At 51.8% G+C, this 12,945-nt stretch overlaps 1 protein-coding gene across 2 annotated transcripts in view; it reads left to right on the top strand.

Moving 5' to 3' along the window:
- The window catches only part of Plekhm2 (pleckstrin homology and RUN domain containing M2), a 39,047-nt gene that overhangs the window by 19,190 nt on the left and 6,912 nt on the right, over nt 1–12,945 (top strand). The window contains exons 2-8 of one of the 2 annotated variants that reach the window (NM_001191767.1): nt 2,788–2,894; nt 3,082–3,191; nt 3,705–3,804; nt 4,272–4,359; nt 7,959–8,145; nt 9,700–9,759; nt 12,674–12,899. In NM_001191767.1, the coding sequence (NP_001178696.1) occupies nt 2,788–2,894; nt 3,082–3,191; nt 3,705–3,804; nt 4,272–4,359; nt 7,959–8,145; nt 9,700–9,759; nt 12,674–12,899 (878 nt within the window). The remainder of the gene's footprint in view (nt 1–2,787; nt 2,895–3,081; nt 3,192–3,704; nt 3,805–4,271; nt 4,360–7,958; nt 8,146–9,699; nt 9,760–12,673; nt 12,900–12,945) is intronic. The other variant, XM_039110081.2, reaches the window with a different exon arrangement.

The following is a 12,945-nucleotide window of genomic DNA, read 5'->3' as shown; positions in this document are numbered from 1 at the left end:
AGAGCCTCTCGAGTGGCTGTCTCGCCTAGCGAGGACTCAGTTGTCAGCACCACTCAATAAGAAACGAGAGGGGATGGGGTTGGGGATGTAGCTCAGTGGTAGAGCACTTGCCTAGCAAGCACAAGGCCCTGGGTTCGGTCCCCAGCTCTGAAAAAAAGAAAAGAAAAAGAAAGGAGAGGGGCTGGAAGGGTGGCTGAGTTGAGCAGCCATGACCCCAGCTCAGACTCAGCACCCACTTAACAAGCTGGGCATAGCCGCACGCCACTGTGACCGCTGCTGTAAGGACTGTAGGCAGGAGGATGGCTGCCAGCCCAGCCTGAAAACATGAGCGAGGAGGGTTCAGGGAGGGAACAGAAAAAGCAGGGGCGGTAGAGGGGAACACACAACCTGTCTCCCTGGCCTTTGTACAGGAGCACAGGCACACATGTGTGAGAGTACATTTGCCACATGTGTACATGACACGTCCATAAACAGAGTCAAACCGGGACACAGAACATTTAAAAACTATTGACAAATGTGATCATATGAAAGCGAAGGTTTCCTCAATATGAAAGGGAAAAAAGACACTGGAGACAGCAGTACATAACATCAAAGAAATGCAAAAAGTCAATCAAAGAGCTGGTGTGGGGATGCACTGTCGGGGGCAGAGGCAGGTGGGGCTCTGTGACTTCGAAACCACCATGGTCTGCCTTGTTCCCAGCCAGTCAGAGCCTCGAGACCCTGTCAGTCAGGAGTGGTAGCAGTACTCAGTAACAAAAATAAGCCGGCCAGTTGTGACGCTGCATGTTCTCAATCCCAGCACTGGGAGGCTGAAGCAGGAGAATCCCACGTTTGAGGCTGACCTAGCGACAGAGTGATACCACGTCCGGGGGTGGAGAGGGAGAGGAGACCAAGAAACCAGAACTTGGCACTGGTGTGACAATATGATGTGACACTAATGTGTGCAAGAATGCCTTCAGAGGACTGGAGAGATGGCTCAGTGGGTAAGAGCACTGACTGCTCTTCCAGAGGTCCTAAGTTCAATTCCCAGCAACCACATGGTGGCTCACAGCCATCTGTAATGGGATCCGATGCCCTCTTCTGGTGTGTCTGAAGACAGAGACAGTGTACTCATATATAAATCTTTTAAAAAAAAAAAGAAAAGAAAAGAAAAAGAATGCCTTTGTGAGGGGCTGGCAAGATGGCTCCTGGGCTAGGAGCACTGGCTGCTCTTTTTTTTTTTTTTTTTTTTTTTTTTTTCGGAGCTGGGGACCTAACCCAGGGCCTTGCACTCACTAGGCAAGCGCTCTACCACTGAGCTAAATCCCCAGCCCCTGCACTGGCTGCTCTTACAGAGGACCTGAGTTCAATTCCCAGCACCAACATGGTAGCTTACAGTCATCTGTAACTTCCGTTCCAGGGGATCCAATGCCCTCTTCTGGCCACTTTATAGATAAAAGCAGTCATATACATTAAATTAATTAATTAATTAATTAATGATAAAAATGTAAAGTAGCCAATCGGGACTCATTTAAAACGCAAGGAGACAAAAATCCACCTTCGGCCGCTGTCTATGTACTACATTGTAAATTAGTCCATCCTCTCTCTGCCCTTCTGCCTGCATGAGAAACGGGCAGACCCTTTGGGACTGAATTCTGTCCCTGGTCAGCAGGACTGCTGGGCTTGTTCCGGGTCACAGAGAAGAGGCTACTTTTGTTGTGGGAGTTCAATGGTTGGCCTCCCTCCAAGGGCATGTGCTCCCTGGTGTGGCCAATCCATCCCAGCGGCTGCTTCCAGAAAACGCTTGGGAATGGAGTGGTCCCAGGAGCTTAACCCACCTCAGTGTGTGGGGATCTTTGCTCTTTTCTTGCATTTTCCATCTGGGCCACTGGGAGGAGTGACAGGACTGGAGGGCTCTGCTCTGGCTGCATAGCACGCTGTCCTGCCCATTAGGCTAACTCCCCTCCTGCATCAGCCTGGTGGGCTGGGGGGTGCTTCAAAGCACCTCCTCTAGGGGTTGGGGATTTAGCTCAGTGGTAGAGCGCTTGCCTAGGAAGCGCAAGGCCCTGGGTTCGGTCCCCAGCTCCGAAAAAAAGAACCAAAAAAAAAAAAAAAAAAAAAAAAGCACCTCCTCTGTGGTCTCAATCTTCTCCCCTTCCCTTCCTTTCTCTCTTCCCCCCTCCCTCCCTCTTCCTGTCCGCCTCTCCCTGTCCCTCTCTTGAGCCCTGGGAACAGAGTCCTTCTTGGCACAGGGCTTGACACAAATCTGGCACACACCTAGATGTGGCCATGTTCCTCGGGTACATCTAATGTCAGCCTCTGGCAGGAAAACCATCAAAGCAGATGACCCAGCCTTTCAGACCTTGGTGTGTATAGAGGGCAGTTCCGAGCAGGGCCTACACATTAAATAAATGATTTAAAAAAATAAAAGAGCAATTAGGAATCTTTTAAAACACTTTCAGGTATTACCAACGTGCATGCGTGTGTGTGTGTGTGTGCGTGCATGCGTGCGTGCATATCTATGTGTATCTGTGCCTATGACTATTTGGCTTATATAAATACCACGGTGTATGGTACCCAGGCTGCAACTGCAGCCTATGCCCTCCTCTCCCAAAGTTTAGCGCCCAGCACCAGAAGTTGGCCATCCCTCACAAGGCTACCTATGCAAAGCCCTCCTGACAGTCTTTGTCCTCAGGACCTCACGGCAAGATCAGGGCCCAGCAGGGCAGTTGCAGGCTGACAGCTGGCCCTGGCAGGATGTCATATACCTGGAGCGCTCCTCCTCAGCGCTGTTTTCTGTCTTTTCAGCTGCAGAGCTACTTCGCAGCATGCGAGGACGAGACCCCTGCCATCCGGAACCACGACAAGGTCCTGCAGCGCCTGTGTGAGCACTTGGACCACGCCCTGTTGTACGGGTGAGTGCTGAGGGGGCCAGCACAGGGACCATGATGTCCTCCAGAGAGGAACTCCTGTTCTTGTCTGCCCGTCTTCTTTGTCTTCTCACGTCTTCTTTGTCTTCTCACGGGAGGAGACTGGGTGTGAAGCACCCAGTTGCCTGAGGCAGCCCGGCTCAGGCCCAGCACTGCTGTTCTGTCCTCACAGATTGCAAGACCTGTCCTCTGGCTACTGGGTGGTCGTGGTCCATTTCACCCGCAGAGAGGCCATCAGGCAAATTGAAGTGCTACAGCATGTGGCCACCAACCTGGGGCGAAGTGAGTAGAACCACAGGCCAACCGTGCTCTCCCTCGGGGGAGCTTGGGGCTCAGGTCCTGCCCGGGTCAGCCTGAGGCAGCTGTCTGCCTTGTAGTGTCCAGTGGCAGTGGGGGCTAAAATGCCAACGCCTTCCGCAAAGCCTCATTTTTTTTCCCCTGCATGTGACAATTTGTGGACGGGTCACTGATGAAGCAAAGGGGAACGAGATACACAAGGAAACCTTTGGAGGCCCGGGCCAAGTGTACATATCAGAAACAATATGTACATATCAGAGTGTACATATTAGCCTGTAGGGTTGGGGCAGCATTCTTAACCATCTCAGAAAGTCACTGACCACCACCGCCGCCGCCGCCGCCGCCACCAGCACACCCTGCCTTCTGCGCTCTTACTCTCCTGGCCAATCACATGCTAAGGCCTGAAAGGCTGTTGGGTTACCTAGTTCCTCTCTGCCCCTCATCTTGCAAATAAAAAGCAGTTGCCAAGCTGCTGAGTCACTCCTGGCTCCTCTGCAGGCCGCGCCTGGCTCTACCTGGCTCTCAATGAGAATTCCTTGGAGAGCTACCTTCGCCTGTTCCAGGAGAACCTGGGTCTGTTACAGAAGTACTATGTCAGGTAAGTAAGTGTCTGGACTGCGGGTCCCCAGCTCCCTAAGCCTCCTGTCACACAGAGACAGAGGCCTAGCTCAGTGTCACCCACTGAGGGCTATCACAGTGGAATACATGGGTCTTACTGGCAGTCTGAGGCCTCCTCCAGTAAGAGTCTTGTGTCTGCCCTGGCCTCAGACTGACTAAACGCCCAACACTTGCCTACCCGTTTGCTAAGGACACTTCAGGGACAGTGTAGCAGCCACCGAGAGCCTGGTAAGCCTTATTCCAGGCCCATCTCTGGAGACATTGGCAAGCTTCACAGCCAGTCAGAGAACAGGAGAGACAGAGGAGTGGGCGTGGCTGAATGTGCTGGGGGTCGTCCAGGGGTGGGCTGTCCTGTGTCCAACTTCAACACCATGTGCTTCCTGGCGAGGGGGAGCCAGGCTGGTGACCAGACTCAGAAGTCTCCAGTTGTTTTTTTCTCTCTTGCAGGAATGCCCTGGTCTGCAGCCACGATCACTTGACTCTCTTCCTGACCTTGGTGTCTGGGTTGGAGTTTATTCGGTTCGACCTGGATCTGGTGAGATGCCTTGGCTCTTGGTACTGGAGGGAGGGAAGGGAGGGAGCACAGAGAACTCCATTTTCTCCTTCTGGAGCTTTCTGGGTGTGGCTGAGCTTGGCTAGGCCTGTTTGTTCAGATAAAGGACGCCTTTAGGGTCAGCAGGATTGGATGGAAAGGGGACTCTCGGCTTACTCATGGCCAGAATTCTTGCTTCAGTGTTTCTTGGCCTTTCTACCCATCTGGGGAAGTGGCACATTGTCTGAAGTGTCTTAGCTCAGAAGGACTTTACCTCTGTGTCTAAGAGGTGAGGACAGGTGTCCTTGGCTCTGTGCTTCTCTACAGAGCAGCTATGATTCCTTTTGAAATTCTCAAGCTTCCTTCATGGCCATGTGTTGTATAGACCCTTGTCTTAGTTAGGGTTTTACTGCTGGGAGCAGATACCATGACCAAAGCAAGTCTTATAAAGGACAACATTTAATTGGGGCTGGCTTACAGGTTCAGAGGTTCAGTCCAATATCATGCAAGAACATGGCAGCATCCAGGCAGGCATGGTGCAGGAGGAGCTGAGAGTTCTACATCTTCATCTGAAGGCTGCTAGCAGAATACTGGCTTCCAGGCAGCTAGGTTGAGGGTCTTAAAGCCCATGTCCACAGTGACACACTCCAACAGGGCCACACACTTCTAATAATGCCACTCCCTGGTCTGAGCATATAGAAACCATCATAGACTCTCTTGGGTCCACAGGGCCTGAGACAGACAGACAGATAGATGGGTGGATGGATGATAGATGATAGATAGATAGATGGATAGATAGATAGAGAGATAGAGAGATAGAGAGATAGATAGATAGATAGATAGACAGACAGACAGACAGACAGACAGACAGGCAAATGGATTGATGGATCGATCGACCGATGGATATCCCTATACTAAAGTTTAACTTGTAAATTATGCACAGGGGTGAGAGAGATGGCCCAGTGATTAAGGACATGGACTGCTTTTGCAGAGGAACCGAGTTTAGTTCCCAGAACCTGTGTATGAAACAGGCTCACAACTGCCTGTAACCCCAGCTCCAGGGGATCTGACACCCTCTTCTGGCCTCAAGAACATTGGACTCACAAATGCACATACCCCGACACTAGCACGTGTAAACACACACTTAAAATACAATCTTAAAAACAAAGCTACCGGGCTGGAGAGATGGCTCAGTGGTTTAGAGCACTGACTGCTCTTCCAGAGGTCCTGAGTTCAATTCCCAGCAACCACATGGTGGCCACAGCCATCTGTGAGGGGATCTGGTGCCACGTTCTGGATGTATATACAGCAGAGCACTCACTCATACATTAAGTGAATAAAATTAAAAAAAAAATACTCGCCCCAGCCACCACCACACACACATCATGCACAGAAAATAAAAACAAGTAAATAATTCTTTATTCAGACAGGATCTCACTAAGTAGCCCAGGCTAGCCTAGAACTCACATAGATTCCTGCCTCTACCTCCCATGAGCTGGTATTAAAGGCGTATACCACTATGCCTAGCTTCTAATTTTTTGAAAACGTATCAATTGTTTATTTCTGGAAGTTTCCATTTAGTATTTCCAGACTACAGTAACAATCATAGCGAGCCAAACTGCAAGAAGATGAGAGTCCGAGGACAAAGCCAACCCCAGAGAGGCCAGAGCATCTCATAGACCTGGGTTCCACAAGATTAGGGAGCTGCCCCATTCCAGCCACACCCCTCCCCACTCCCCATCATGGGATTCGGGATTCGGCCAGAGAAAGCCAGAGTCTAAAGCCAAGAGCTAGCAAGAGAATGTTGCCGGTCTAGATGGCTCTCTCCTTTCTTTTTTTGTGGTGTGACGATGGAGACCCCGCCTTGCGTGCCTTCAGGCAGGCAATGCTCTGCTGACAAATGGGACACATCTGTGGGGCACACTCGTGGTCTTAGGGCTGTTTCCTTATTCTTTGGGGGAAGTTATTTCCTAACTCATGAAGCACATGGATTTCCCTAAGAGCATGGGATGCCTCTGTGTGGTGTGTGGTGTGTAGAGGTGTGTGTGTGTGTGTGTGTGTGTGTGTGTCTGTACTGCTCTGTGTGTGTGTGTGTCTGTACTGCTCTGTGTGTGTATGTGTGTGTGTGTGTCTGTACTGCTCTGTGTGTGTGTATGTGTGTGTCTGTACTGCTCTGTGTGTGTGTGTGTGTCTGTACTGCTCTGTGTGTGTGTGTGTCTGTACTGCTCTGTGTGTGTGTGTCTGTACTGCTCTGTGTGTGTGTGTCTGTACTGCTCTGTGTGTGTGTGTATGTGTGTGTGTGTCTGTACTGCTCTGTGTGTGTGTGTGTGTCTGTACTGTTCTGTGTGTGTATGTGTGTGTGTGTCTGTACTGCTCTGTGTGTGTGTGTGTGTGTGTGTCTGTACTGCTCTGTGTGTGTGTGTGTCTGTACTGCTCTGTGTGTGTGTGTCTGTACTGCTCTGTGTGTGTGTATGTGTGTGTGTCTGTACTGCTCTGTGTGTGTATGTGTGTGTGTGTCTGTACTGCTCTGTGTGTGTGTGTCTGTACTGCTGTGTGTGTGTGTATGTGTGTGTGTGTCTGTACTGCTCTGTGTGTGTGTGTGTGTCTGTACTGCTTTGTGTGTGTATGTGTGTGTGTGTCTGTACTGCTCTGTGTGTGTGTGTCTGTACTGCTCTGTGTGTGTGTGTCTGTACTGCTCTGTGTGTGTGTATGTGTGTGTGTGTCTGTACTGCTCTATGTGTGTGTGTGTCTGTACTGCTCTGTGTGTGTGTATGTGTGTGTGTGTCTGTACTGTTCTGTGTGTGTATGTGTGTGTGTCTGTACTGCTCTGTGTGTGTGTGTGTGTCTGTACTGCTCTGTGTGTGTGTGTGTCTGTACTGCTCTGTGTGTGTGTGTGTCTGTACTGCTCTGTGTGTGTGTGTGTCTGTACTGCTCTGTGTGTGTGTGTCTGTACTGCTCTGTGTGTGTGTGTGTCTGTACTGCTCTGTGTGTGTGTGTCTGTACTGCTCTGTGTGTGTGTATGTGTGTGTGTGTCTGTACTGCTGTGTGTGTGTATGTGTGTGTGTGTCTGTACTGCTCTGTGTGTGTGTGTGTCTGTACTGCTGTGTGTGTGTGTATGTGTGTGTGTGTCTACTGCTCTGTGTGTGTGTCTGTACTGCTCTGTGTGTGTATGTGTGTGTGTGTCTGTACTGCTCTGTGTGTGTGTGTCTGTACTGCTCTGTGTGTGTGTGTGTCTGTATTGCTCTGTGTGTGTGTGTGTGTGTTTGTCTGTACTGCTCTGTGTGTGTGTGTGTCTGTACTGCTCTGTGTGTGTGTGTATGTGTGTGTGTCTGTACTGCTCTGTGTGTGTGTATGTGTGTGTGTGTCTGTACTGCTCTGTGTGTGTGTATGTGTGTGTGTGTCTGTACTGCTCTGTGTGTGTGTGTGTATGTGTGTATGTGTCTGTACTGCTCTGTGTGTGTGTGTGTGTGTGTGTGTGTGTGTGTGTGTGTGTGATCCCCATTTTCCCCTCCTGGTTCTGGTGACTGCTTCCCAAGCCTTGTTTGCTGCCTGTCCCCCAGGTTCCTAGTCAACATCCCTCCCTCCCTCTGCTCTTTCCCCAGGATGCCCCGTACTTAGACCTGGCCCCATATATGCCTGACTACTATAAACCTCAGTACCTGCTGGACTTTGAAGACCGCCTTCCCAGCTCAGTCCACGGCTCAGACAGCCTGTCCCTGAACTCCTTCAACTCTGTCACCTCCACCAACCTGGAATGGGATGACAGCGCAATTGCCCCATCTAGTGAGGGTAAGCGGCTCCGGGGCAGAAGGAACCAGGCCTGTGCCCTGAAGCATCCTCCAAGGAGCCTGACAGAGCATGATGTCTCCCTCCTGGTGTTTGGGATTTGCAGTTGAACAGAGCTGGTCATTTCCACGATCTACATTTCTTCAGTTTCTGTGGTAGCCTAAAAAAAAAAAGCAGAAATTAGGCTTTCTGAACCTTACTAACTTTTCCAGAAGTTTCTAACCTCATGCCCAGGGGCAAGGAGAGATTCACAGCAATGTTCCCTGGAAACTCTTGCCCAAATCGGGCTGTGCACTAGCTGCCTGGAGAGGGTTGTCCTGCAGGGTGTTCTACAGAGAGGCTGAGCAAACTCAGGAGAGACAGACAGGTGGCCTGAGGGGCCAGTACCAGCACAGTGTCTTGGGCAGTCCCTGCTCATGGGTCAGAGAGGGCTGCACCTGTCGTGAGCCATAGATGGGTTCCTTCATCTCAGATCAGTTGTTAGAAACCCGAGACTTTCCTCAGACCTTAGGCCTTGGCCCTCACAAAACTCGCCTTTGCCCTACTTCAGTGAGATCAAGGACGCCCTCGTTCACTCAGCCTCACCTCTGGGGGTTGGGGGGTCAGATACTCAGTTCCTCTGGACCTGTTCCCCGGAGAACTGACCCTCCTCATTCTTTGGTCTGCTTGTGCCATGGGTCATATGCCCGACTTTGAGATTTGCCCTTAGTGAGGCCTGCATTGCAGGAGCTAGCAGTGTAGCTCAGTGGGTAGAATGCTGGCCTACTGTGTGTGAAGCTCTGGGTTCAATCCCCAGGACTGCATAAACCAAGCCTGGGGCCAGTGAGATGGCCCAGTGGCTAAAAAGCACAACAGGCAAATCTGACCACCTGACTTTGATCCTGGGGACCCACCATGTCGGGAGAGAACTGAATTTTGAAGCTCGTCCTCTGATTTACACACACACACACACACTCTCGCGCGCGAGTGCGCGCATGATAGGGGGCTACCTGTCATCCCAGCACTTGGGAGGTAGAATTAGGAGGATCAGAAGTTCTAGGTCTTTCTCTATATGTAGCAAGTTGAAGACCAGTCTATACTGAAATCATGTTTCCAAAAATTAGTAATAAAAATACTCGCACTGCTCGTTAGTCTATGGTACAAGTGCAGAGGCCATTCAGACTCTTTGTCTGGGCCTCATAGACATCCTAGAGGAGGACTCAGAGGGACAGACCTTGAAGAAGCAACCAGGCCATACATGAATGGAGGTGTCCCCCCCGCCCCCCGATAAGCTCAGCAATTTATACTCTAACTCAAGGCAGAAGGACAGGACCTCGTTACCCCAAGAGCCACAGAGGGAAGGAAGGCAAGGAGTGGAAACTCAGTTTCTTTTCTGCTAGAACGGGCTCTGAGTTGGGAAGGAGTGGCCCTGAGGGCAGCCAAGGTCACGGTTGCATGTTAGAGAACGTGCACTGAGTCCTCGTCTCTCTCCTCCCATGTCTCCCACCCTCTGCCCCGACGTCCGACGTCCCTCCACTGCCTGTTTCTAACCCTGAGTTTTATCCCTCGTTTTTATAGATTATGATTTTGGAGATGTGTTTCCAGCAGTGCCGTCTGTACCCAGCACAGACTGGGAAGGTGGGACAGAGTCCTCTGTGACCCTCTTTTCCTGTTTGCAACGTTCCCTCGCCAAGCTTGCCGCATGTTTCAGAATCCGCTCCTTATTACTTATAACAATGTCCGTGGTCATAGCGACGCCACCGCTGGTGTTGGAGTAGGTGGAATTCTGCTGCAGTAGGGAACTTGGCCCTTAGCCTGGGAGCTCTTCTCTCAGGGAGTCTTTCTGCCTTCCCATGGGGGCCTCAGGAGTCACTAGTGACAGTGGTACACACACCAGGCCACCTGCCCGATTCCAGTCCCAGTCATTATGAAACAGTATAGGTCAGTGGCCTGGCTCTGCAGAGTGGAAACTGGAAAAGTGATGCTTTGAGATACAGGGGTTGTGAGCTCTTGTCTACCCTGTGAGTATTTGGGAAGAAGAGGAGGCTTGGTCCTTTCAGGCTATCCCTAATGGACTGAGGAAACTGCCCGGGCATAGCTAAAACTCCCCTACAGGAAGAACCAGCAAGATGGCCTGGCAAACAGAGGCCCTTGGCATCAAACATGACCACATGAATTCTATCCCTGGGAGCTACATGGTGGGAGGAGAGGACTGATTTCCCCAAGTCAGCCTCTGACCCCTGCACACACCCACGGCATCCTCTGACCCCTGCCCCACTTTTTTTTTTAAAAGATTTATTTATTTATTAGATATAAGTACACTGTAGCTGTCCTCAGACACACCAGAAGAGGGCATCAGATCTCATTACAGATGGTTGTGAGCCACCATGTGGTTGCTGGGATTTGAACTCAGGACCTCTAGAAGAGCAGTCAGCGCTCTTAACCACTGAGCCGTCTCTCCAGCCTGCCCTGCCCCAAGAATAAGTCAGTGTGGAGGTTCTCCTTGGAATTTTACAGCAGATTAGCTTCCTTCACTGCCCTCTGAACATCAGCATTGCGGGGACATTTTTCTACCTCCGAAGGTTGTACCACTTACTCAGAGCATGGTCTGTGTTTGATATGGTAAATGTTTGCTCCTTAAATCTGAGGCTGTTCCAGATCCCCTTCCTAAAGAGCCCCTGCCCTGGGGACCCCTTCTTGCCTGAGGTGGGGGTCCCTCTGAGCAGTGGGAGAGAGCTATTTCCCATGTGATTGATGTAGTGTGTGAACCAGCTTAACTTTGAGAGACATGGGGTCCAACATTGAGATAAATCGTGTCGCTCAGCTGAGCTTTGAGGGGTGTGTGTTTGAGCCCAGGTGGCATGAGACCCGGAATTCCACCTTAACTTCTTTTCTCCTCTTAGCCTCTTCTGAAGCCCAATGTCAGCATTGGCTTCTCCCTCTGATTCTAACCACTAACCCTCTCCTGACACTTTTTGCAGTCACCTGACAGGCAAGCCCCGACCTTCTGACCTTCCTTTGCAGCTCCTAGATCCTTCCTAGATCTTGCCCAGAAACTAGTATTCCAGCTTGCTCGGGCTGGACAGAACCAGTCAGATTCACTGCAACAGTGACTTCCCAACTTCCTGAGCCCTGGAGAGTTCCCTGGCTCCCTGAGGCACTCACCTAGCCGAGGCCCCACTGTCTCCTTCAGCAGAACTTGGGGGTGTAGTTCCAAACTTGGGGTCCTGAGCAGGACTGGACAGGGTGTTCTATGGTGTTAAGGGTCCAGCCTTAACACCTACTGTGTTCTGGGGTCTGTTTCCTGGCCTCTCATGACCCCTCCAGGAGCAGCTGCAAGTGTTCAGGGGAGGGAGGGGGAGATGAACTCTGTCCCTGTGCTGTCTGAAGGCCTGGCTTCCTTCCTCCGAGAGCTAGGCTCCCAGATCAGTCAGGGCTACATAGTGAGAAGTGACATCCCACACCTTAAAAAGGAGAAGAAAGGCAGCCACTTAAGAGAAATGAAGCACAGTGTCAGCCAACAGGCCCCGGCCCTTCCAGTGGCTTGGGGACGTGTGTTCCTCCCGCCCCTGCACAGGTGATGGTATTTACCTGTGCCCACAACTAGAGTGTGAGCGGCCGTTAGCCCTCACCCAGGCTGTCCCTCTGGCTGGTCTCAGCTCTCCGCCTGGGCGGTTCCCATCTGCCACCAGGGAAATGGCCCCTGTACTCGCCACCCACGATGGTGCTCCCTGCCTACCCGTTCCAGTGAGGTAGGCTAGAAGGGTTTGGAGGGGGGCAGTTAGAACAGTTCCTCACTGGAAGGCAGCATCCTCCAGCTCGCCCAGAGAGGGATACCTGGCTCTGTTGCCCGAGAGTGTTGTTGGGTCTGGGGGAGAAAAGCCAAAATGTCTGAAGAGCCTGCAGTGTCCTGGGGGCAGCCCCTCATACCCCTTACTCTCTGTATTCTCATCTTTCACCTCATCTGTCACGTCGGGTCCTGTGTTTCCTCCCCAGCGTCCCTCCTCTGTGCTCCTCAGGTCCGCGCTTTCCTGTTCTCTGTCTCTTCTGCTCCTCTTGTGTCCTTTGTCCCCTACTGTCTGTGGCGGAGCGGGGCTTGCAGAGGACTTTGGGAATCATTTCCCCCAGGGAGTGGTGTGGTGTTGAGGGGCTGCTGGGGATCCCTAATCCTTGTGGGAGAGAGGGTTCTGAGGTGATCCTAGGAGGTACGCAACCCGTCTCCTCCTGGGGGCCCAGCCACCCTGGGAAACATCAAAATCACCCTGCCCCGGGCGTAGGCCTAGAAGCTGTTTGACATTGTGGACCCTTAACTGAACTTGGCTGAGTGTGAGTACTAAGGGTTCCAGTGACAGACAAGAGGGTGTCCCCAGGAGTCGGCTCCAAACGAATCGATTCCATGTCCTAAGGGTTGGGGCCTCTGCTTTTGAACTAGGGCCACTGTGGTCAGGCTTCCCCGGGAGGAACTTGCCCACCTCCCCTGAGATAAGGCCTTCTCTGGGGTCCAGCTGGTGGCTGACAAGGCTGTCTGTGTCCTGTCTCCTTGTCCTTGCAGATGGAGACCTCACAGATACCATCAGTGGTCCCCGCTCTACTGCTTCAGACCTGACCAGTAGCAAGGCATCCACCAAGAGCCCCACCCAGCGCCACAACCCCTTCAACGAGGAGCAGGCGGAGAGCGCGTCATCTGAGACCACCCCCGTGCACACTACCTCTCAGGAGAAGGAAGAGGCCCAGGCCCCAGACCAGCCAGATGCTTGTACAGAGCTTGAAGTTATCAGGTCAGCAGGGAGCGGGCCTGGGAGAAGGTGGGCAAGTACCTGGTGC

The sequence above is a fragment of the Rattus norvegicus genome, chromosome 5, assembly GCF_036323735.1.
Source record: "Rattus norvegicus strain BN/NHsdMcwi chromosome 5, GRCr8, whole genome shotgun sequence".
Taxonomy (NCBI): domain Eukaryota; kingdom Metazoa; phylum Chordata; class Mammalia; order Rodentia; family Muridae; genus Rattus; species Rattus norvegicus.
The sequence above is the reverse complement of the archived record's forward strand: the minus strand, read 5'-3'. Positions and strand labels throughout refer to the sequence as shown.